Source organism: Notothenia rossii (genome assembly GCF_949606895.1).
Source record: "Notothenia rossii genome assembly, chromosome: 3".
NCBI classification, from domain to species: Eukaryota; Metazoa; Chordata; class Actinopteri; order Perciformes; family Nototheniidae; genus Notothenia; species Notothenia rossii.
In genome coordinates, this window is record NC_136901.1 from 95,609,764 (window position 1) to 95,634,419 (window position 24,656).

The 24,656-nt window shown below is 44.9% G+C and overlaps 3 protein-coding genes across 8 annotated transcripts in view; 2 read left to right on the forward strand and 1 right to left on the reverse strand.

The window, feature by feature from the left end:
- Nucleotides 1-13,798, forward strand: part of matr3l1.1 (matrin 3-like 1.1) — a 41,238-nt gene extending 27,440 nt beyond the window's left edge. For both annotated transcript variants that reach the window (XM_079671882.1, XM_079671881.1), the window contains exons 11-19: nucleotides 2,725-3,404; nucleotides 4,673-4,733; nucleotides 4,806-4,936; nucleotides 5,217-5,302; nucleotides 5,955-6,024; nucleotides 7,445-8,940; nucleotides 11,591-11,660; nucleotides 12,295-12,416; nucleotides 13,318-13,798. In XM_079671882.1, the coding sequence (XP_079528008.1) occupies nucleotides 2,725-3,404; nucleotides 4,673-4,733; nucleotides 4,806-4,936; nucleotides 5,217-5,302; nucleotides 5,955-6,024; nucleotides 7,445-8,940; nucleotides 11,591-11,660; nucleotides 12,295-12,416; nucleotides 13,318-13,353 (2,752 nt within the window). In that variant the 3' untranslated portion in view covers nucleotides 13,354-13,798. The remainder of the gene's footprint in view (nucleotides 1-2,724; nucleotides 3,405-4,672; nucleotides 4,734-4,805; nucleotides 4,937-5,216; nucleotides 5,303-5,954; nucleotides 6,025-7,444; nucleotides 8,941-11,590; nucleotides 11,661-12,294; nucleotides 12,417-13,317) is intronic.
- The window catches only part of matr3l1.2 (matrin 3-like 1.2), a 35,989-nt gene continuing 24,824 nt past the window's right edge, over nucleotides 13,492-24,656 (reverse strand). For 2 of the 5 annotated variants that reach the window (XM_079671883.1, XM_079671884.1), the window contains 4 exons: nucleotides 22,117-22,396; nucleotides 21,781-21,898; nucleotides 16,258-16,373; nucleotides 13,492-13,858 (listed from right to left, as the gene is read on the reverse strand). In XM_079671883.1, coding sequence (XP_079528009.1) covers nucleotides 13,796-13,858; nucleotides 16,258-16,373; nucleotides 21,781-21,898; nucleotides 22,117-22,396 — 577 coding nt within the window. In that variant the 3' untranslated portion in view covers nucleotides 13,492-13,795. The remainder of the gene's footprint in view (nucleotides 13,859-16,257; nucleotides 16,374-21,780; nucleotides 21,899-22,116; nucleotides 22,397-24,656) is intronic. The other 3 variants (XM_079671887.1, XM_079671886.1, XM_079671885.1) reach the window with 3 other exon arrangements.
- Nucleotides 18,430-21,103, forward strand: LOC307033417 (SCAN domain-containing protein 3-like). Its single transcript, XM_079671888.1, has 2 exons — nucleotides 18,430-20,262; nucleotides 20,387-21,103. Exons 1-2 carry the CDS (start codon nucleotides 19,051-19,053, stop codon nucleotides 20,933-20,935), a joined length of 1,761 nt encoding a protein of 586 aa, XP_079528014.1. The 5' UTR covers nucleotides 18,430-19,050; the 3' UTR covers nucleotides 20,936-21,103.

The window sequence follows — 24,656 nt, forward strand, 5'->3', positions numbered from 1 at the left end:
TGAACAGCAGAAGCTCCAGGAAGGATTCTTAGTGTGTGTGAACAGCAGAAGCTCAGGAAGGATTCTTAGTGTGTGTGAACAGCAGAAGCTCCAGGAAGGATTCTTAGTGTGTGTGAACAGCAGAAGCTCAGGAAGGATTCTTAGTGTGTGTGTGAACAGGAGAAGCTCCAGGAAGGATTCTTAGTGTGTGTGTGAACAGCAGAAGCTCCAGGAAGGATTCTTAGTGTGTGTGTGAACAGCAGAAGCTCAGGAAGGATTCTTAGTGTGTGTGTGAACAGGAGAAGCTCCAGGAAGGATTCTTAGTGTGTGTGTGAACAGCAGAAGCTCCAGGAAGGATTCTTAGTGTGTGTGAACAGCAGAAGCTCAGGAAGGATTCTTAGTGTGTGTGAACAGCAGAAGCTCCAGGAAGGATTCTTAGTGTGTGTGAACAGCAGAAGCTCAGGAAGGATTCTTAGTGTGTGTGAACAGCAGAAGCTCAGGAAGGATTCTTAGTGTGTGTGAACAGCAGAAGCTCCAGGAAGGATTCTTAGTGTGTGTGAACAGCAGAAGCTCAGGAAGGATTCTTAGTGTGTGTGAACAGCAGAAGCTCAGGAAGGATTCTTAGTGTGTGTGAACAGCAGAAGCTCAGGAAGGATTCTTAGTGTGTGTGAACAGCAGAAGCTCCAGGAAGGATTCTTAGTGTGTGTGAACAGCAGAAGCTCCGGAAGGATTCTTAGTGTGTGTGAACAGCAGAAGCTCAGGAAGGATTCTTAGTGTGTGTGAACAGCAGAAGCTCAGGAAGGATTCTTAGTGTGTGTGTGAACTAGGGCTGGGCGATATGGTCTCTAAATTATATTGCGATATTTACTGACTATATCGCGATATTCTGAAATTTCCTCTAAAACATATAGATTTTTTTAATTTAACCCCTTGATGTTTACAGTCACGCCAGTATGAGGATTCTAGTAGTCCCTGCAACATATGTCTCCATTAAAACATTGTTATTTATAATGTCTTCATTCGTGGTTTCTATTAAAACGATTTTAACCAACACACAAAAAAGATATAGTTGTGTAGCCCCCAGTTAGCTGCAGTCTAACGGTTATATGAGCCTACATATATCTGCCTTGAGTAACAGTAAGGAGGTTTGGGTTCACCATGTCTCAGTCACACAGGGTCTGCCACTAACTTAACATTGGACTGAGAAAGTGTTTTGTTGACAGTCACTCGATGTGCACATCAGGCTATAATATAGAAAGAAATGTGGCTCATAATGTTGGCTAACTTACTTCCTGCTTCGTCATTCTGTCCCGTACGGGGGGTTCTGAATACATCTGTGATTTTAGCACATTTCGCTGCCTCCTCCTCGAGGGCTTTTTTCTCCCTTTCCCTCTCTGCACCACCTTTCCTCCTTCTTTCCGCAGGATGGGGGTCCATCCTTCCACAAATATTAAGGCTGCCGGTGTCAGCTCAGTCGGTCCAGTCCACACTAATGCAAACAGCAGCGCGCTGGTCTCGTGAGAAACGGAGTGGAAACACCATCTTCATTATTCTCCTGAAATGTAAATGTGCCCAATTGCTGGTCTGACAGGTGCGTGGTTCTCACCGCGCCTCGTACCGGTGCCACTTCATTTTGGACACCTGCCTGCCGCATTCATGGATTTGGCCTGCAGTCACCGCATCTGGGCTGAATTACACACGGGCCATGTCAGCAGGCCACATCATATTATGCCAGCGCTCCGTTCATAAGACATACAAAAAGAAAAGAACATGTTGTGCTAAGGTTTAAACTAGCTAGCCTTTCTTTCGCTCTCCTCTAAACAAAGGCCTCTCTGTCACTGTGCGTGAGTGTAATGCTTGTGAGCAAGTTGGGCGGGGCCTGCGTGTGTGCCTGTGTCTATGAGGGAGAAAGGAAAGCTCATTTTGGCAGCGGCGGGAAACTGATTTGACAACATAATACTCGATGTTCACGATGTGGTCATTTACGACATGGCATGTAATGCAATCCACGATGTGTCGTGTAAACTCCATATATCGCCCGGCCCTAGTGTGAACGAGCAGCTTCACAGTAAAGACTACACGGGAAACAGAAACACTGAACATATGAGCGTGGGCAAAAAGCCCTCAGCATGAAATGAAAGCTTTGTGGAGTTCCTCTGGTCAGAAGGATGATATATTCTATGTTGATCCAAAGCTAGGCTGCTGCCTGACTCTCTGCTGCTGTTCCTCAGGCAGAGAAAGGAACATACGTTGTGTCATCTCCGTGTTGTTGTGAAGCCGCAGTCAGGAAGCTGTGATGGAGGACATGGAGGAGACTTGTTGCCTCGTAGTCTGCTCGCCACCTCGTGATCCTTTAAGCTCACAAAGATCCACACTTTAGATCTCCTGCCCGACCGAAGGAACTTAGTGACCACGCTTCGCTCTGAATGAAGTCTGAGGGTTACCGGCTGACGCGTCACATGCAGCGCACGACTAATTGACTAATGAAAAATTAGTATACTTTTTCCGTAGTCCAGATTTGTATTTCCCTGTGAGGCTGAACATGAGCGATCTGGACTTTGGATGCAGGTCCAATGAGGCCTGTACAAGTGGATGTTTATTTTGACACATCTTTGACTCGATAATCAGAGAAAACCTTCAGCGTAGATGAACATCGTGTGTTTTAGGTTCAGGAAGTCTGAAACAGAAAGGGAAGTTCTTTTATTAATCAACGGCATCGGTTTTGATTCTCTTTTCCTCCTTCAGGGGCGTCGCTGCAGCAAAGAGCTACGAAGAAACGATTTCCACCAAGAGGACGAGGAGTACGAGTCGAGAGGAAGAAGGCAAGAGCAAGAGGAGGAGCAGCAAAGAGAGGTCCAGGTCCACAGATAAAAACACCAAAGAGGACAGAACCAAGTCCAGGTCCAGAGAGAAATCTAGAGATAAAGACAAGAAGAAGTCCAGGTCTAAATCCAGGTCCAGAGAGAAATCCAGCAGGAGCAAGTCTACCAGAACCAGGTCCAGGTCCAGAGAAAGGTCTACTAGGAAGAGCAGGAGGTCTAAATCCAGAGAGAAGTCCACAAGAGAGAGAAGGTCTAAGTCTAGGTCCAAAGATACATCCAGCAGAGACAAGATGACCAGAACCAGGTCTAGATCCAGAGAGAAGTCCACAAGAGAGAGAAGGTCTAAGTCTAGGTCGAAAGATACATCCAGCAAAGACAAGACGACCAGAACCAGGTCTAGATCCAGAGAGAAGTCAACGAAAGACGAAAACACCAGGTCCAAGTCCAGAGAAGAGTCCACCAGAGAGAGAAGGTCCGGCTCTAAGTCCAGTCCCAGACAGAAATCCAGCAGCGGATCCTCCGAGAAGAACCAGACCGGGAAAAAGTCTGAGGAACCTGAAGAACCGGAGAAACTGGAGAATATGGAGAACATGGAGACGTCCGGTAAGAGACAAAGTTCTGATGATCTGTCGTCACAGAAATAATTGAGGAAACTGAATTATTAGCATTTTAAGAGCAGCTTATGAAGCTGAGTTAATGATAACATCAAAGCAGAATATTAAACAACGTAAAAATGTGTCATATTTAGACGTTCTGGTGACGAAGATATTTCCTATGTTACGTCTATTAAGTAAAACAATTTTTAAAGTTATGAGATATTTCGTAAAATAACTAGATAACCTTTAGTTATAAAGGTTATGTTCAGATTTCGTACGATACGTTGATTTCGTAAAATACAACACGTACAATAAGATGACATGTAGAAAGGTATAATGGTCATGTCCAGAAATGTTACAATAAATAGATAACGTAAATATCGTACGATAAGTCGATTACGTAAAGAACCTAGGCTAAGTCGATAACATAAATCACATAAATGACGTACGGAAAGTCAAAAACGTAAATATCGTACGATAAGTCAATAACGTAAATATCGTATGATAAGTCAATAACGTATAATAAGTCGATAATGTAAATATCATACGATAAGTCGATAATGTAAATATCGTACGATAAGTCGATAACGTAAATATCGTACGATAAGTCGATAATGTAAATATCGTACGATAAGTCGATAATGTAAATATCGTACGATAAGTCGATAACGTAAATATCGTACGATAAGTCGATTACGTAAAGAACCTAGGCTAAGTCGATAACATAAATCACATAAATGACGTACGGAAAGTCAAAAACGTAAATACTGTATGATAAGTTTATAGCGTAAATATCGTATGATAAGTCGATAACGTAAATATCGTACGATAAGTCGATAGCGTAAATATCGTACGATAAGTCGATAGCGTAAATATCGTACGATAAGTCGATAGCGTAAATATCGTACGATAAGTCGATAATGTAAATATCGTACGATAAGTCGATAATGTAAATATCGTACGATAAGTCGATAGCGTAAATATCGTACGATAAGTCGATAATGTAAATATCGTACGATAAGTCGATAATGTAAATATCGTACGATAAGTCGATAATGTAAATATCGTACGATAAGTCGATAATGCGAATCAATGTGAAACGGCCTAATTCACAAAAGTAAGTAATTTCCTTTCTTAGATCAAATCAGGTTTGGAGCAGATTTGATGACACTTTTAGGGGTTACTGTTATTACTCTTCAGGAAATACTGACGTTATTTTGTGCTACATCAAAGCTAATCCCACCTCCTCCTCTTCCTCCTCCTCTTCCTCCTCAGACTCTGATCCCGTCACAGACATGAAACCTGCAGCTGAGGAAGAGGAGGAGGAGGAAGAGGAGTGAGTCTCATTCTATATCTAAATCACCTGCTGCTTTTATCAGAGTGTTAAAGTCTATCTGTTGTCCTGCAGGTCGTCTGCAGAGGAGAGCGACCTCGAGGGGATGGCGGTGATCGGAGAGGATGGAGAGAGTCTGGAGGAGGAAGAGGAGGAGGAGGAGGAAGAACACCGTCCCGCTGAGAGAACAGACTCACCTGGAGAAGGTAGAAACAAAAATGGCGCTGAGAGAAAACACAATATCATCCTAATTTAAAAAAATTAATTAAAAAAAGATTCTGGCTCTGTTGTGATTGGTCAACCACTTAGGTTAAAGGGGCGGGACATCTCTATCAAATGCAATGTGTTGGAGCGCTAGCCAATAGGAGCGCGAGTGTCACATAGTGATGTTTTCCCAGAACTTCAGCCTCTGCAGAACGTTTACACTAAGAGCTACAGAACTACAGGAGAGCAGCAGGACTCTTTCAAATGTGTTCTCTGTTTCAGGTGGAAAGGAGGAGGCGAAGGATGGAGAGGAGGGGCCTATAAAAGAGGAAGAGGAGGAGATATCTATAAGGCAGCAGGATGAAGAGGTAAAGACACAAAAACACTTATTTATATAATGTTACATTCTTTAAAAGGACACTATGCGGTAACAGTCAGAATCATTCAATAAAAAGTTGTAATGTTTGGACAAAAAAAAGATTCAAATATTTAAAAAAAAAAGTTGAAAACTGAAAAAAAGTTGTAATATTTCAAATTAAAAGCTCCAAAAATTCCAGAAACGTTAAAAATCTTGAGAACTTTTTCAGGAAAGGCTCTTGTAATGGTTGGGGAATAATTTGCCCTGCATGCCCTCATTCGCCCTCTGACGCAGCGGACCAGCCTCGATCAGCCGTTATCCCCCTTGAGGAGGGTCAGTTTGTGACCGGGCAGCTCTCGCTCAGAGATAGTTGTTGTTGAGGTGTTCCCCGAGCCATAAGAGACATAAAAGAAAGTCGGTCAAATTGAAGTAAAGTAGAAATATGTTGAGAAGAAGTCAAAAGTGAACTGTGTAAAGAATTCAAACAGAATAAAACACATTAGAAACATTCAAAAGCAAAGATCATAAAAGATGAATGAACGTCACAGTGTGAGATGTGAAAAGTCTTCAGCCTGGATTTCAAAGTAGTCAGAGTGTTTCAGCGGACCTGCAGGTCTCTGGGAGTTTAACATCCCTCACCACATTGTGTTGTTTTGCCTCAGGAGGAGTTTGAGTTCCCTCTGGACCTGGAGGACTGCATCACTCTGGATGAGCTGAGAGAAGAGCCTGAAGGTAAACCAGAGCTGACGTTACAACCGTTCCTCTGTGCTCTGCTTTTTATTGGCTCTTTTCCTCTACAGGTTTTAGCTCGGCTCGGTTCGGCTCACTTTATGTTGCGTTTCCACTCCAGTTTTAGTAACGAGGGTAGTAACTATAGTAACGACGCAGTGTGGGCGGGGCGATCGGCTGTTCGCTAGAAGTGAGCTTTACACTAGATAGGGACACAACGCTTTCAAGCAAAGAGCAGAGTGTTGGCAGAAAGCTCCCGTCCTGCGTGGACTCCACCGACACCGTGGACTCCATCGACACCGTGGACTCCAGCGACACCGTGGACTCCCTCGACACCGTGGCCTCCATCGACACCATGGCCTCCATCGACACCGTGGACTCCATCGACACCGTGGCCTCCATCGACACCGTGGACTCCATCGACACCATGGACTCCATCGACACCGTGGCCTCCAGCGACACCGTGGACTCCATCGACACCGTGGACTCCATCGACACCATGGCCTCCATCGACACCGTGGCCTCCATCGACACCGTGGACTCCATCGACACCATGGCCTCCATCGACACCGTGGCCTCCAGCGACACCGTGGACTCCATCGACACCGTGGCCTCCATCGACACCGTGGCCTCCACCGACACCGTGGCCTCCATCGACACCATGGCCTCCATCGACACCGTGGCCTCCATCGACACCGTGGCCTCCATCGACACCGTGGACTCCATCGACACCGTGGACTCCATCGACACCGTGGCCTCCAGCGACACCGTGGACTCCCTCGACACCGTGGCCTCCGTCGACACCGTGGACTCCGTCGACACCGTGGACTCCGTCGACACCGTGGACTCCATCGACACCGTGGACTCCATCAACACCGTGGCCGAGTCTTTTCACTTTCGCGTTGCGCCGTCGAGCTCCGGCTGTATTTTCTCATCCGCAACGAGATGGAGGAACGTCTGTACCTCGTGCAACGACCACGGCGCGCTTTCTTTTGCTGACGGTAGCTCGTCTGTTTTAAAAATAATTGTGACTATTCTCTCTGACCAATCAGCGGTCGGCAGTGTTCCACGTCAGTAGTTTAGCATATTTCCAGCTCGCTTGGAACCTCGGCTGAGGTGGTTCTGAAAAAGTACCAGTGAGCCGGTTCTATCCTGGGAAAGTAAAAAAGAGTGAGCCGAGCCGCGGTGAAGCCCTGTAGCGCCAGAGAAGTCTGTGTTGAGTAAACTGAACGTTGGGGGGTACTTCTCTAAACCACGGACACATTGTCCTGGACTCCAAACCACAGTGTTCACATTGAGAGTTCATTTGCAGAAATGTAAACTGGTCCCAATAACAGAGCTCACAGAATGAGCTGAAAGCACTTCTTCATCTTTCAGGTCTATAAAAGAACCCAGAGATTTAAACATGACTTGTTTCTAACAGAATCAGAGGAGAGGAAGGAGTCCTCCAAAGAGACTCCAGAGGAAGACTCTGCGTCCAAAACCACTGAAGACAAAGAGTCCACATCTGAACAAGATGAAGACAAAACCTCATCGTCTCCTACAAAGACTCCAGATGAGGACTTGGTGTCCAAACAGATTTCAGAGAAAGACTCTGCGACCGAAGAGACGGACTTGATGACTGCAGAAGAAGACTCAACGTCTCGAAAGACAGAAGACAAAGACCTGACGACTGGATTGACCGAAGACATAAACCCTGGGTCTACAAAGAACGAAGACAAAGACTCAACGTCTAGAAAGACAAAAGACAAAGACCTGACGACTGGATTGACCGAAGACATAAACTCTGGGTCTACAAAGAACGAAGACAAAGACTCAACGTCTCGAAAGACAGAAGACAAAGACTCAACGTCTCGAAAGACAGAAGACAAAGACTCAACGTCTAGAAAGACAGAAGACAAAGACTCAACGTCTCGAAAGACAGAAGACAAAGACTCAACGTCTAGAAAGACAGAAGACAAAGACTCAACGTCTAGAAAGACAGAAGACAAAGACTCAACGTCTAGAAAGACCGGAGACAAAGACCTAACGACGGGATTGACCGAAGACATAAAGCCTGGGTCTACTAAGAACGAAGACAAAGACTCTATGCCTAGAAAGACAGAAGACAAAGACCTGAAGACTAGAAAGACAGAAGACAAGGACTCAGCTTCTAGACAAACTGAAGACAAAGACTCTACCCCTAGAACGTCTTCAGAGAAGGACTCGATGTCCAAAAAGGCTGAAAACAAAGACTTGACGTCTAGAAAGACTAAAGACCTAGACTCTGGGTCTACAAAGACTGAGGACAAAGACTCAGCTTCTAGAAAGACTAAAGACCTAGACTCTGGGTCTACAAAGACTGAGGACAAAGACTCAGCTTCTAGAAAGACTTCAAAGAAAACGGAAGACAAAGACTTGATCTCCAGATCCACTAAAGACAAAAACTCTACGTCTAGAAATAGTCCAAAGTCTAAGAAGAGTCCAGAACAGGATCTGTCCTCCAGGTCCAGGACAGAGAGGATCTCCAGGAGGACGGCAGAGGAAGAGTCCTCCTCTAAAACCAGTCCAAGAAACAAGACCCTGAAGAGAAGGGGGACGGGAGAGAGGGACCGGTGGACTGGGATTAAAGTCAAGAAGGAGGACGAGGAGCTGGAGAAAGTCAGGGAGGACGGATTGGCTGAAAAGAGTCCAGAGGGCGAAGACAGGAAGTCCTCCAGGGTTCAGGATCTGGAGGAAGACAGGAAGTCCTCCAGAGTTCAGGATCTGGAGGAAGACAGGAAGTCCTCCAGAGTTCAGGATCTGGAGGAAGACAGGAAGTCCTCCAGAGTTCAGGAACTGGAGGAAGACAGGAAGTCTTCCAGAGTTCAGGACTCTTCTGAACCAGGACCGGAGGATTCAGAGAGTCTGGATCCACCTGGAGGAGCAGAAGCTGAACAGGTACGACCTGTCTGAATCCCTGTGGATCCATTCAGAGTTAAACACAACATTCACTCAATGTGTAAATAAAGATTCAATATACAAGTAACTATTGAAACAAGACCAGAGCTGTACATTTACTCAAGTAATGAAGTTTGAGGTACTTGTTCTTGAGTATTTGCACTTCATGCTACTGTGTACTTGTACTGCACTTCATTGATCTCACAGCTTTAACCAGTGGACCGACTCTACCTGAAAGAGTCCTGCTCCTCTCCTGTAGTTCTGTAGCTGTTAGTGTAAACGCTCTGCAGAGGCTAAAGTTCTGGGAAAACATCACTATGTGACACTCGCGCTCCTATTGGCTAGCGCTCCAACACATTGCATTTGATAGGCTAAGCAGTGTTTCCCCTGGGATGGAGTCATAGCAGCGGTGCTACGGCACGTGGGCCAGCACAATGTGAGCGCGGAGTGCGTGGAATATTTTAGTACGTACGAAGTGCGCCCCGCCAGTTTGTTTCTATGTGTCAGCACAAGAAAGGCTCTTGAGGCCTAGCACCAGGGCCGGTTCTAGACTATTTGCTGCCCTAGGTGAGATTTTATATATAAAGAATAAACGAACAATCTCTACTAAAGACAAAGACACTACACAAACAGAAACGTATTGACACGTAATATACGTCAAAAAGGCTTCAAATGTATTCAGTATTCTATGAACTCGTTGAATTGGGGGGTGGACGTCACATCCTCTAGGGGGGTCCGGGGGTATGCCCCCCCGGGAAGATGTTTTTGAACATTTTAAAGTAAAATGCTTCAATCTGGTGCACTTTGAGCGCACAATTACTAGAGACCTGATCTAGGGGATACAACTCTAAAACACCCATATGAAAAAGATCGGTTTACATTTTAATAATCAAATAAGTGTGAACATAACCAATAACCTAACATAACCAATAACCTACCATAGCCAATAACAAATAAATGTAGCTTATTTTATTTTTGTGGTTCATTCATATCTTATTTGACCTAGTTAACATTTATTTATTTATGCATATTTTTAACTTTAAACAATATTTTTGGTTTACTGTCCTATAGTATGCACTGGAATGATTTCAAACCTGTTTTTATTTATCCTAATAATTATAAAGGAGTGCCTTGGAAATATGTGTTTACATAATTTGTGGTCAAACCGTTTGAGACCCACTGAGATAACTCAGACTAAAATTAACTATTTAAATACTCAGAGAGTCCTTCACCTCACTGAGCCTCTCAGTCTGACAGGAGAGCTCTCCTCCACCCTGGTTGTAGAAACATCTACTTCTTATCTCCGTTAGCGCAGCTAGCACCAGATTCTAATAACAACAGCGCCGTTACCGGTGCGCGCCCCCCCCCCCCCCCCCCCCCCCCCTCTCTCTCTCTCTCTCTCTCTCTCTCTCTCTCTCTCTCTCTCTCTCTCTCTCTCTCCCCCCCCACTTTGGCTGTGAGCTGCAGGCGCCTGATAAGCCAACATCCCCCACTTTCATCACTTACAGCGTCCACCGTACAGGGCAAATGAAAAGTGTAACCGGGGAGAAAAGGGTGTTACATTTACTTAATTATGAAAGTTGTTACATCAAGGCCGAAAATTAGGATGAGCGCCAACGGTCAAAAACGTTTTTCCCTCCCAGAGCTACCAGCGCGGCGCCCCCCAGCCTATGCCAAAACTCGGCCCTGCCAGTACATACAGTGGCAATATCTCAACATTTAGCAAAAATACACCTTTATTGAACAAACAGTAACACAAATACTAAGAGCGGGGCATCTCTAAGTGCTTGACCAATCACAACAGAGTCAAATTATTTAAATGTTTTACAAAAAGTCACATAATTTATAAATACACATAAAGGACATGTTTCTACAGTCCTTGTTATACTTTGAGTACATTTAGCTGATAAAGCTTTTGTACTTGTTGTTAAGCAGGACTTTGACCTGTAATGAAGTATTTTGACGATAATGTTTTGGTACTCTTACTGAAGTGTAATCTGAGTACTTCTTTTATCAGTCGAGCTGGGAACGTGGTTATATCTTTAGATCAGAGTTGGATATTAAAGTCTGAAAGTGAATCGTGTGGATCTCAAACCTTCTTCCAGACTTCACTAAAAATAATGTTAGAAAGAAATGAATTGTGAACATTTGGGTTTTTCCTGGTGTGACGGAAACTCAAGACTTCAGTTTGTAAGATTAGTTACTATATTACTATAGATAGCAAACCTGACTTTTATATCTCAGGGTATGAAAGGCTCTTTCCCACTCCACCTCTTTCATCTCTAGTGTAGGAAAAGACAAAAGGTCTCCTTTTGTTTTGTGGAACGGACCGGAGAGAGATGAAGATATTTTAAACTGACTTCATTCTAAAGTCATTTCAGCCCGGTGTGTCGAGCTCTTAGTTCAATCAATCAAATAGTATTCATACATCCCAACATCCCAACATCCCAACATCACAACATCACAAACATCCCAACATCCCAACATCCCAACATCCCAACATCCCAACCATCACAACATCACAACCATCACAACCATCACTATCTAAGGGGCTCCACTGCACCCTGTTCTCGTGAGGACAGGAAAGCAACTTGTGAGAATGTTTCTTCTGAATGTGTGATTGATGTAATGCTCTGTGACGTGTCCGTAGGAAGCTTCTGAGGAGCTGCAGAGGGAACCAGCAGGGGGCGCTGAGGAGCAGAAACCCTCAGGACCTGTTGGTGAGGAAACACTGTGTACATATACTCTGATCTTGTTTATAAGATATATCAACAACAACATGACCCCGTAAACAAGACGTCTCCTGGCGTAAGATGTCCCCTCTGTGGGACGATAAAGGGAATATCAAATAATAATAATAATAACGTGCCCGGCTCAGTTCCAGGAGTGGCAGCACCTGAGGTCTGAGGGTCCGCAGAAGGCCCCTAACATATTGATCTATTATTACAATAAGCAGTATTTTAGTTATTAGTTTTTCATCTTATTATATTCTCCGTATACAAGCTGTCTCCTGACGTAAAGAAGGACGTGAGGTCGGAGCTCTGTGAGCTTCCCGTCTGACGCTCAGAGTTCTAGTTCATCACTTAGTTAGTACGACATAATAACTAGGACTTCTTTTCATTTGTTTCAACACCATTACTTTTCTATGTAAGATAAACCAGAGCTTCTTAATGTTAGAACTTACTCTTCTGTTCTTATTTATATTTTTACCTCAAAATAAACTTTGACTTTTTACAATTATTTTAGAACAAACTTTCCTACGACGTGGTTTGAAGCCACTCTGTATTATGACGTGTTCGACTTTCCCTGGGACTTCATATAAGCTGTTATTATATGTGCGTGTTTCTCTGGCAGGAGTGGAGTTCGTCCGGCCGGTCGTGGGATATTTGTGTAACTTGTGTCAGCTGATCTACGCTGAGGAAGACGAGGCTAAAGTGAAGCACTGCAGCAGCCTGGAGCACTACAGGAAGTACCAGGTCACATACACTTAACTCTCCTGTCCTCCTCGATTCTAATCTGAGCGTCTGTAAAGGTTTACTGGACGTTAGAGACGGAACAATAAGATGTCGATCGTGTTTTACTAGAGAAAGGAATTCATGATCACTTCTAGGTTTTATAGCATCTGGGGTGGATTCTGTAAAACCATTCGATGCTCTTTCCCTTTTTGACCAAAGAGTCAAACTGGTGGTGATAAAGAGAGGTGGGAGAAGTATTCAGATCTCGACCTCTGAACTGTAGTGGAGTAGAAGTACACAGTAACATAACATGGAAATACTCAAGTCAAGTCAAAGTACCTCAAAATTGTACTTAAGTCCAGTACTTGAGTAAATGTACTTTGTCACCTCTGACACAAAGTAGGAATAAAGTTTCCTTAAACTCAGATTTGGGCGTTATTGATCGTCTGAGTGAAAGCTGGAGGGCAGAAGAGGATCTGAAGACACGAGGCGGAAAGCATCAACAGAAATGAAAGTGAACTCAGTCAAACTGCAGAGTATACCGGTATAACCCTCTCCTCCTTGTTCCCTCTCAAAGGAGCGCAAAGAATAAATAGAAAATAAGAAATCTGAATATAAATAACTAATCACTTCTCGTGTTATATATATTTATCTCAGACACGTCTCAGTAAGCCTCCCAATGCTCTGCTCTCACCTCGTCTCCGTTAAACCAGGTGCCGTAACAGGCCATAAATACAATAGGGCAGAGTTAAGCTCCTCCCCTTTCCCCTGAGCGGCGACTAACTAAATACAATAGGGCAGAGTTAAGCTCCTCCCCTTTCCCCTGAGCGGCGACTAACTAAATACAATAGGGCAGAGTTAAGCTCCTCCCCTTTCCCCTGAGCGGCGACTAACAGGAATATCTTGTCTTTTTGTTTTCCAGGAGCAGACGGGCAGAGATCCGTGGAGCCCGGTCTGATTTTTATTTTGATATTTTTCTTAAATGTAATTGTCCGTTCAAAGTGTTTGGAACCGTGTCTGTTGGGATCAGCGGAGAGAAAGGCTTCTGTTTTTATTCACGTACATTTCTTTGTAGTAAAACATGAGAAAACAACGCTTTTGTTCAACTGGTTTATTTAAAAAAAAAAAACATGACGTTAGTGAACAGGAAGTGAAGCCTAACAACTGGAACTACTTTCTCTCATTCAGCGGATGGATGCGTTACTTCCAGCACAAACCATGCTAACAGTTTCCCTCCGTTTACACTCATTACGCTAAGCTAACCCAAAAGGTTGAACATGGATATCTTTACTCAAAGGGTGCTGTGAACGTGTCAGCTGTTTATTATAACTCCTAATATGGACATGTGAGCGTGGGACACATCTGTGGACACAATCTGAAATAAAACATTTTTAAAAAATCTACGACGTGGTCTTCTTCCCTTTCTTCTTCTCCGCACGGCTCTGCTCTTTCTCCAGGTGTTTCTGAAACAGAGGAAACACCGTAGGGTTATCAGAAGGACAGGTAGAGGGGGAGGAGAGGAGACATTAGAGAGAGAGGGTGAGGAGACATTAGAGAGGAGAGTCTGAGGAGAGGAGATATCAGAGAAGAGAGGAGACATTAGAGAGGAGAGTCTGAGGAGAGGAGACATTAGAGAAGAGAGTCTGAGGAGAGGAGACGAGACATCAGAGAAGAGAGTCTGAGGAGAGGAGACATTAATAACAGATTGAATTGATAAAGCTCCTTCAAGGACCCGAGGCAGCTTTCAGGTGAAGGTTATATAGAAATAAACAACCTCAACCTATACAAGTGACCTCGTAAGCCATGCTACTGATGCTGGACAGTTTTTCAGTGGCTGCACAATAAACAGCAACATACACATTAATGTAAATAAATAGCCAAACAATGGATCAACGCTCTCTGTCTAATATGTTCGCTAGCTGTTAGTGTTGTTGCATAGCAACCACCTTGCACTATGTTTCGTGCAGAAGGCAACGGAGGGTCTATTTTATTTTAAACATTATTTACTAATAAAAACTATTTAAATTAGAGTGTGTGTTTTTCTTTCATATTGCCACACTTGGTAACCGTTTTATAAAAGCAATAGCTCACTTCAGGCCGTGGTATATGCTCATTATATCACAGCTGAGGGGTTGAACCACGCCCCCTAGCTGTGATATAATGAGCATATACCACGGCCTGAAGTGAGCTATTGCTTGAATATAAGTACCTGCAGCTTGTCGTAGTGTGTATAAGTACCTGCAGCTTGACATAGTGTGTATAAGTACCTGCAGCTTGTCGTAGTGTGTATAAGTACCTGCAGCTTGTCGTAGTGTGTATAAGTACCTGCAGCTTGTCGTAGTGTGTATAAGTACCTGCAGCTTGTCGTAGTGTGTATAAGTACCTGCAGCTTGTCTTAGTGTGTATAAGTACCTGCAGCTTGTCGTAGTGTGTATAAGTACCTGCAGCTTGTCGTAGTGTGTATAAGTACCTGCAGCTTGACATAGTGTGTATAAGTACCTGCAGCTTGTCGTAGTGTGTATAAGTACCTGCAGCTTGACATAGTGTGTATAAGTACCTGCAGCTTGTCGTAGTGTGTATAAGTACCTGCAGCTTGTCGTAGTGTGTATAAGTACCTGCAGCTTGTCGTAGTGTGTATAAGTACCTGCAGCTTGTCGTAGTGTGTATAAGTACCTGCAGCTTGTCTTAGTGTGTATAAGTACCTGCAGCTTGTCGTAGTGTGTATAAGTACCTGCAGCTTGTCGTAGTGTGTATAAGTACCTGCAGCTTGTCGTAGTGTGTATAAGTACCTGCAGCTTGTCGTAGTGTGTATAAGTACCTGCAGCTTGTCGTAGTGTGTATAAGTACCTGCAGCTTGTCTTAGTGTGTATAAGTACCTGCAGCTTGTCGTAGTGTGTATAAGTACCTGCAGCTTGTCTTAGTGTGTATAAGTACCTGCAGCTTGTCTTAGTGTGTATAAGTACCTGCAGCTTGTCTTAGTGTGTATAAGTACCTGCAGCTTGTCGTAGTGTGTATAAGTACCTGCAGCTTATCATAGTGTGTATAAGTACCTGCAGCTTGTCTTAGTGTGTATAAGTACCTGCAGCTTGTCTTAGTGTGTATAAGTACCTGCAGCTTGTCGTAGTGTGTATAAGTACCTGCAACTTGTCGTAGTGTGTATAAGTACCTGCAGCTTGTCGTAGTGTGTATAAGTACCTGCAGCTTGTCGTAGTGTGTATAAGTACCTGCAGCTTGTCGTAGTGTGTATAAGTACCTGCAGCTTGTCGTAGTGTGTATAAGTACCTGCAGCTTATCATAGTGTGTATAAGTACCTGCAGCTTGTCTTAGTGTGTATAAGTACCTGCAGCTTGTCTTAGTGTGTATAAGTACCTGCAGCTTGTCGTAGTGTGTATAAGTACCTGCAGCTTGACGTAGTGTGTATAAGTACCTGCAGCTTGTCTTAGTGTGTATAAGTACCTGCAGCTTGTCGTAGTGTGTATAAGTACCTGCAGCTTGTCGTAGTGTGTATAAGTACCTGAAGCTTGTCGTAGTGTGTATAAGTACCTGCAGCTTGTCTTAGTGTGTATAAGTACCTGCAGCTTGTCTTAGTGTGTATAAGTACCTGCAGCTTGTCGTAGTGTGTATAAGTACCTGCAGCTTGTCGTAGTGTGTATAAGTACCTGCAGCTTGTCGTAGTGTGTATAAGTACCTGCAGCTTGTCGTAGTGTGTATAAGTACCTGCAGCTTGTCGTAGTGTGTATAAGTACCTGCAGCTTGTCGTAGTGTGTATAAGTACCTGCAGCTTGTCGTAGTGTGTATAAGTACCTGCAGCTTGTCGTAGTGTGTATAAGTACCTGCAGCTTGTCGTAGTGTGTATAAGTACCTGCAGCTTGTCGTAGTGCGCTCGGCTGCTGCAGTGCGTCTTCTTGGCCGTCTCCTCGTTGGAGTAGAACAGGAAGCAGACGCGGCAGTAGAAACCCATCTTCACGTGCTCCACTCCTGGAACACATTATTTATTGTAGATAAAGAACCGTGTCCTCACATTCTGTTCAGCCTGCTGAGCCCTGAGCCTGTTTTCAGGTCTCAGGCTCCAAAAGGACATGCCCAGAACAAAGGACCATATCTTCCCTTCTAAAAGGGGAGCATTAATAATCCGCTCTGACATCTGGAAACGGAAAAGCAGATTTATTGCTTATGGATTATCAGAAATCCTTCAAAGGGACGCAGACACATTGGATTAACCTATGGATTAACATCAGCTGCGTTTCTATCGTTTCAATGCCATTGAAGACCACTTTACACCAGACTACGACCAGTGTTGGGACTAACGCGTTACTTTGACAGTAACTAGTACTCTTAACGCGTTATTTTTTAAATTCAGTAACTCAGTTCCCGTTACTACATGGTGCGTTACTCCGTTATTTTTTGATATAGTCTCGGCTCCCAGACGTTGGTGAGCGGCGCCAACAGCGAGGCGAACAGAGATGAGAACTGTACTTACGTACTTGAGTAAATGTACTTAGATACTTCCTGTGTCACATGCGGAGACGCGCTGTGGGCGTGTTTGTGTTTACTAACAGGACTATCATGGCGGCGGCGGAGGAGCTCAAGTCGAGTTTCTCCGCCTGGAGATATTCTCACTATTTCACTTTGGTCGAGCACAAAGAAAAGAAGCTTTTAGTTAAATGTAAGTTGTGTCTTGGCGGGTCAAAGATCCTATCTACTGCCCAAAACAGAAATTCAGATCTGTTGAAACATCTGCAGAAACAACATGCTGGGACGAAGCTAGCAGCTAAGACCACAGACCCAGACTCATCCCACTCCACCTCCACCTCAGCAACAGCTGCTGGGTTTGAACGAGGGACTGCTAGCCAGGGAAAAGTTGGTAAAGCCATTGCACGGTATGTTGTAGAACACATGCAGAGCCTTTGTTTAAGTAACTCATGCGCTACTGTTCACAGTAACACAGTAATGTGCTACTGTGAACAGTAACGCATTAGTTACTGTGAACAGTAACGCAGTAGTTACTGTGAACAGTAACGCATTAGTTACTGTGAACAGTAACGCATTAGTTACCGTTCACAGTAACGCATTAGTTACTGTGAACAGTAACGCATTAGTTACTGTGAACAGTAACGCATTAGCTACTGTGAACAGTAACGCATTAGTTACTGTGAACAGTAACGCATTAGTTACTGTGAACAGTAACGCATTAGTTACTGTGAACAGTAGCGCATTAGTTACTGTGAACAGTAGCGCATTAGCTACTGTGAACAGTAACGCATTAGTTACTGTGAACAGTAACGCATTAGTTACTGTTCACAGTAACGCATTACTTTTGGGTGTAAGTAATCAGTAAAGTAACTGAGTTACTTTTGAAATGAAGTAACTAGTTACTGGTTTTCAGTAACTAGCACAACACTGACTACGACACAGGTAAGCCATGTTAGCGTTCTTAGCTACCTAGCGCCACATGTTTTGATGTCTGTTTTTGTTTCTAAAGTCACGAGTTCGTATCATTGAGTGATAATGTAATGTCTGTACCCATCGATTCCGTGTCATCTCACGATCAGGTCGATGTGTTGGATGTGCAGCAAAGATAAATAAGAAGGTTTTATTTTTCGGTGCAGTAAATCTGTAAAAAAAATGTGCTCGTTGCGAATTCAGAGGCTCAGCGTTAGCATTGTAGTTTTTTAAATAAAAATGATCAGTTGGATGAGTTTCTTTCCGTTAATATTACTTCCCTGAAAATGCCTATGCAAACGTTATTATTAATAATATATATTTTTTTTAAATTATAAAAAGAAATTAATATTTTTTTTAAATAATTTTTATTTTCCGTTTTTATTTTGTAATCATCTCGCGACGCCCACTCGGGGGGATCGCGACCCCCACTTTGGGAACCCCTGCTCTAGTCCGTCAGTCCTCTAGTCCGTCAGTCCTCTAGTCCGTCCTCTAGTCCGTCCGTCCTCTAGTCCGTCCGTCCTCTAGTCCGTCCGTCCTCTAGTCCTCTAGTCCGTCCGTCCTCTAGTCCGTCAATCCTCTAGTCCAGGCATCCTCAAAGTCCGGACTCCGGTCCGGATCCGGACCGAACCACCACTGTCTCTGGACTCTGAGCAAATTATACTTTTCATATGTATTATCTGTATAATCTGTATTATCTGTATTATCTGCGAGACACAACGCCTGCCACAACGCCTGCCTTATCCGTCTGCCACAACGCAACGAGTCAAAATTATCCGCTATGTCTGCAAACAGCGCTCTGGCGACACACACACACACACACACTGTTCCACTGTGTGTGTGTGTCTGTCAACGCTTTGGTCCAATCACATTCAGCAGCCCGTCAGCGTTTTTTTCCCCCACCAACAGTCTGCGAATCAGAGGCACAGGAGGGCGGGTCTTCGCGGAATGAAAATGCGTGTGTCGTCTCTTTCAACCTGTCTGAGTCAGCGCGGGAGCTTAAAAAATAAATAAAGTCAGAGCGAGAGTTGACAGCGCATCTAGTTGCATTTAGCTAGTAGTTTCAGCTGTAGCCTAGTGTAGCTAGTAAAGCTAGAAAAATGGCATGTTCAAAGATGACCAATAAAAGAAAAGTCGACAGTGAAAACCGGCAATTCAAAGATGAGTGGACTGCAAATATGCGTTAATCCTCCCTCCAGCGAGCACCAAACCAATGTGCCTAATATGCCAAGAAACGGTAGCTCTTGTGAAGAGTGGCAATTTGAAACGGCACTATGAAACGAAACATAATTATTTTGAGGCGACCTTCCCTCAAAATTCAGCGGTAAGAACCACAAAAATAAATGGGATGAAATCCTCATATCAAGCTGCAAGCAGGATCCTTGTAACATCTATGTCACAAGGAGAAAAGGCAACTGAGTCCTCACTCAGAGTGGCATGGGTGTTGGCTAAACACAAGAAGCCATTCTCTGATGCAGAAATAATTAAAGAATGCATGACTGAAGTGATGGAGACCATGTTTGAAGGCAAACAAAAAGAGGAAATAACAGCTAAAATTAAGCAAATCCCCCTCTCAGATTCCACAGCAACCAGAAGAACGGAAATACTGGCTGGTGATTTGATTAATCAGCTTTGTGATGGAATCAAAAATGCACAGCGCATTTCCTTAGCTGTGGATGAGTCCACTGACACCACTGACAATGCTCAGTTGCTGGTGTTTGTGAGATTTTATGATGAGGCAAAGGGGGAGTTTGTTGAAGATGTGTTGGGCCTGACGAACCTCAGTGGACACACAAGGGGGGAAGACATTTATAAAGCAGTAATGGGAATGCTGAATGAAAGAGGGATAGATCTAAAGAAAGTGGTGTCAATTGCTACTGATGGAGCTCCAGCCATGATGGGGAGAGAGAGAGGACTGGTTCAGCGCCTGAAAGATCACCACCCTGACCTGATCTCATACCACTGCATAATCCACCAGTCTGTCCTTTGTGCAAGTCTTGGAGAAGTGTACTCTGAAATCATGGCAACAGTGATGAGACTCATAAACTTTTTGAGAGCATCATCTTCACTGCAGCATCGCTTGCTGCGAACATTCCTGACAGAGGTCAATGCAACTTTTGATGATTTGCTCCTGCACAACAACATCAGGTGGCTGAGCAAAGGCAAGGTCCTGGAGCGTTTTTGGTCCATTAGGAAAGAGCTGCAAGTGTTTCTGTCAGAGCAAAAGAGTGCAAAAGCAAAACAGTTCATGGAATTCATGCAAAATGAAGAGAAGATGGAAGCTGTTGCATTTTTGGCTGATATAACATCTCATCTCAATGACCTAAATCTCAAGCTACAGGGCAAGAACAACACAGTGTGTGAGCTGATGTCAGCAGTGCGTGCTTTCCAGAGGAAACTGGAGGTTTTCAAAAGTGACCTACAGGTAAGCCTTTTTAATATTTTCTACCACACACATTTCCTGGATTCCAATGAACACCTTTTTGATACTTTATCATACCCTTTTAAGCAGTGCTCCTTATATTTTTCTTATTTATTTTTTCCTACAGGAGGGACTGCTCCACTTCCCCAAACTTTTGGAACAGACCAAAGGAGACAATCGTCCTCAGAATCATGTTGGATTCCTGGAGAAGCTGATTGAAAACTTCAAGACTCGCTTTGATGACTTCAGATTAGGAAAACAAGTCCTACTGTACATTGAAAACCCATTTCTGGTCAGAAATGTCAGAGAGTTCTCTGCAGAAGCACAACAAATCTTCCCATGGGCCAGTGCTGCTTCTCTGCAAAGTGAGTTGATTGACCTCCAGGAAAACCCTGCACTGAAAGAGGCTGACTGTGACACTCCCACCTTCTGGACAAAGATGGTCACTGCAGCTAATTTCCCTCTCCTGCATAAGATGGCACTTCACATTCTCACAATGTTTGGCTCAACCTACAGGTGTGAGTCTGCATTCTCAACAATGAACATGGTGAAGAACAAGTACCGCAGCCGACTCACCAATGAACACTTGCATCAGTGTGTCCGCCTGGCCATCACGCCTTTTGTGCCAAAGTTCAAAGTCTTGGCAACAGACCAAAGGTGCCACTTCTCTCATTAAGCAACAGTGTTTGACACAATGTACAATAGTTCTGGACTTATTTCGACTTTGATTCCTGGGATGGTTTGATTCACTTCGAGACTGTTTTTGCAATCTCGTGTTAAGAATCTTGTTACAATTGTTTAAAAGTTTGAATGACCGTATTAAACGGACCTTTGTCTTATTGAACATTTTCTTTGTGGACCTTTAAGATTTGTATTTGAGTACCCCTGCTCTAGTCCGTCAGTCCTCTAGTCCGTCCTCTAGTCCGTCCTCTAGTCCGTCCGTCCTCTAGTCCGTCAGTCCTCTAGTCCGTCAGTCCTCTAGTCCGTCCTCTAGTCAGTCTTCTAGTCCGTCAGTCTTCTAGTCCGTCAGTCCTCTAGTCCGTCAGTCCTCTAGTCAGTCAGTCCTCTAGTCCGTCAGTCCTCTAGTCCGTCAGTCCTCTAGTCAGTCCTCTAGTCCGTCAGTCCTCTAGTCCGTCAGTCCTCTAGTCCGTCAGTCCTCTAGTCAGTCCTCTAGTCCGTCAGTCCTCTAGTCCGTCAGTCCTCTAGTCCCTCAGTCCTCTAGTCCCTCAGTCCTCTAGTCAGTCCTCTAGTCCCTCAGTCCTCTAGTCAGTCCTCTAGTCCCTCAGTCCTCTAGTCAGTCCTCTAGTCCCTCAGTCCTCTAGTCAGTCCTCTAGTCCCTCAGTCCTCTAGTCAGTCCTCTAGTCCCTCAGTCCTCTAGTCAGTCCTCTAGTCCCTCAGTCCTCTAGTCCCTCAGTCCTCTAGTCCCTCAGTCCTCTAGTCAGTCGCTCTCTCACTGAGGAAACAATCAAATAAAAGATCAACAGAATCTCATCTCTCATTTAGATCAGGCTGCTTCCTCACCGATGGGGGTGTCTGGGTCGTGGGGGGGCAGTGGCAGAGACGCTGTGATTGGTCTGATTTCAGCAGGGGGCGGGGCCGCGGTGTCGCCGTTCTGATTGGTCGATGTCTCCATCACCTGCTGCACAGAGAGGGATGAAAAGAGGAGGTTCTGTAAACCACAGATCCAAAGCGTAGAGATATGTCTCAGCCTCTCGGCTCAGGGCTCATCACCCCGGGGACTACATTTAATACAAGGAAACAAATCGGTCAGATTCTCACTTTATTAAAAACATGATAACTAAGTAAGTGAATGTAAACAGATATATGTAAAACATGTATAATAATAATAATCACGACCTCCTGGCAGCTCTTCTGTTCCGGCTCAGAAACGTCAGGAGTTTTTTCTGCCGGGGTTTCTGCTTTGGTCTCGTTTTCACAGCTCTTCTCCTCTTCCTCCTTCTGCTCCTCTTCCTCCTTCTGCTCCTCTTCCTCCTCCAGTTTCTCCTCCTCCAGTTTCTCCTCCTCCAGTTTCTCCTCTTCCTCTCTAGGCTTCTTGGCTGCAGGCTCCTCAGGACTTCTGGAGGGCTGTGGAGACGAGCCGCTGCTCTCCCTCTTGCTTCTGCTCGGACACTGATGTCTGAACAGAGGAGAAGGAGAAGGAGAAGGAGAAGAAGGAGAAGGAGAAGGAGAAGGAGAAGAAGGAGAAGGAGGAGGAGAAGGAGAAGCAGAAGGAGAAGGAGAAGGAGGAGAAGGAGGAGAAGGAGAAGGAGAGGCAGAAGGAGAAGGAGAAGGAGAAGGAGAAGCAGAAGGAGGAGAGGCAGAAGGAGAAGAAGGAGAAGGAGAAGGAGAAGGAGAAGCAGAAGGAGGAGAGGCAGAAGGAGAAGAAGGAGAAGGAGAAGCAGAAGGAGAAGGAGAAGGAGAAGCAGAAGGAGGAGGAGAAGGAGAAGGAGAAGGAGAAGGAGAAGCAGAAGGAGGAGGAGAAGGAGAAGGAGAAGCAGAAGGAGAAGCAGAAGGAGGAGGAGAAGGAGAAGCAGAAGGAGAAGCAGAAGGAGAAGGAGAGGCAGAAGGAGAAGGAGAAGGAGAAGGAGAAGGAGGAGAAGGAGAAGGAGAAGGAGAAGGAGAAGAAGGAGAAGGAGAAGGAGAAGGAGAAGAAGGAGAAGGAGGAGGAGAAGCAGAAGGAGAAGGAGAAGGAGGAGAAGGAGAAGGAGAAGGAGAAGGAGAGGCAGAAGGAGAAGCAGAAGGAGAAGGAGAGGCAGAAGGAGAAGGAGAAGGAGAAGGAGAAGGAGAAGGAGAAGGAGGAGAGGCAGAAGGAGAAGAAGGAGAAGGAGAAGGAGAAGGAGAAGCAGAAGGAGGAGAGGCAGAAGAAGAAGGAGAAGGAGAAGGAGAAGGAGAAGGAGAAGGAGGAGAGGCAGAAGGAGAAGAAGGAGAAGGAGAAGGAGAAGGAGAAGCAGAAGGAGGAGAAGCAGAAGAAGAAGGAGAAGGAGAAGGAGAAGGAGGAGAGGCAGAAGGAGAAGAAGGAGAAGGAGAAGGAGAAGGAGAAGGAGAAGCAGAAGGAGGAGAGGCAGAAGGAGAAGAAGGAGAAGGAGAAGCAGAAGGAGAAGGAGAAGGAGAAGCAGAAGGAGGAGGAGAAGGAGAAGGAGAAGCAGAAGGAGGAGGAGAAGGAGAAGGAGAAGCAGAAGGAGGAGGAGAAGGAGAAGGAGAAGCAGAAGGAGAAGCAGAAGGAGAAGGAGAGGCAGAAGGAGAAGCAGAAGGAGAAGGAGAAGCAGAAGGAGAAGGAGAGGCAGAAGGAGAAGAAGGAGAAGGAGAAGCAGAAGGAGAAGCAGAAGGAGGAGAGGCAGAAGGAGAAGGAGAAGGAGAAGGAGAAGCAGAAGGAGAGGCAGAAGGAGAAGAAGGAGAAGCAGAAGGAGAAGGAGAAGCAGAAGGAGAAGCAGAAGGAGAAGGAGAGGCAGAAGGAGAAGGAGAAGGAGAAGCAGAAGGAGAAGGAGAGGCAGAAGGAGAAGGAGAAGGAGAAGCAGAAGGAGAAGGAGAAGGAGAAGCAGAAGGAGAAGCAGAAGGAGAAGCAGAAGGAGAAGGAGAGGCAGAAGGAGAAGAAGGAGAAGGAGAAGCAGAAGGAGAAGGAGAAGGAGAAGCAGAAGGAGAAGGAGAAGCAGAAGGAGAAGCAGAAGGAGAAGGAGAGGCAGAAGGAGAAGAAGGAGAAGGAGAAGGAGAAGGAGAGGCAGAAGGAGAAGAAGGAGAAGGAGAAGCAGAAGGAGAAGGAGAAGGAGAAGGAGAAGGAGAGGCAGAAGGAGAAGAAGGAGAAGCAGAAGGAGAAGCAGAAGGAGAAGGAGAGGCAGAAGGAGAAGAAGGAGAAGCAGAAGGAGAAGCAGAAGGAGAAGGAGAGGCAGAAGGAGAAGAAGGAGAAGGAGAAGCAGAAGGAGAAGGAGAAGGAGAAGCAGAAGGAGAAGGAGAAGCAGAAGGAGAAGCAGAAGGAGAAGGAGAGGCAGAAGGAGAAGAAGGAGAAGGAGAAGGAGAGGCAGAAGGAGAAGAAGGAGAAGGAGAAGCAGAAGGAGAAGGAGAAGGAGAAGCAGAAGGAGAAGGAGAAGCAGAAGGAGAAGCAGAAGGAGAAGGAGAGGCAGAAGGAGAAGAAGGAGAAGGAGAAGGAGGGTTAGAGAGGTGTTATTGTTGGTAAACACTGAGTGTCCTCTCCCAACATGAGAGTCCACATGATAACAAAGGTATCCCAACTGTAGCTGTGAACATGACAGGATGTGTGATTACCTAGCAGAGCATCAGGACTGTTTGAGGCATATGATAGCTATGTGATTAACATGATGATTCAGCCTCTATGGAGAGAGACATATGACAAGCATGATCATTTCTGACGTGGAGCTAATCTGAAGTAAACATTGGCCGCGTTC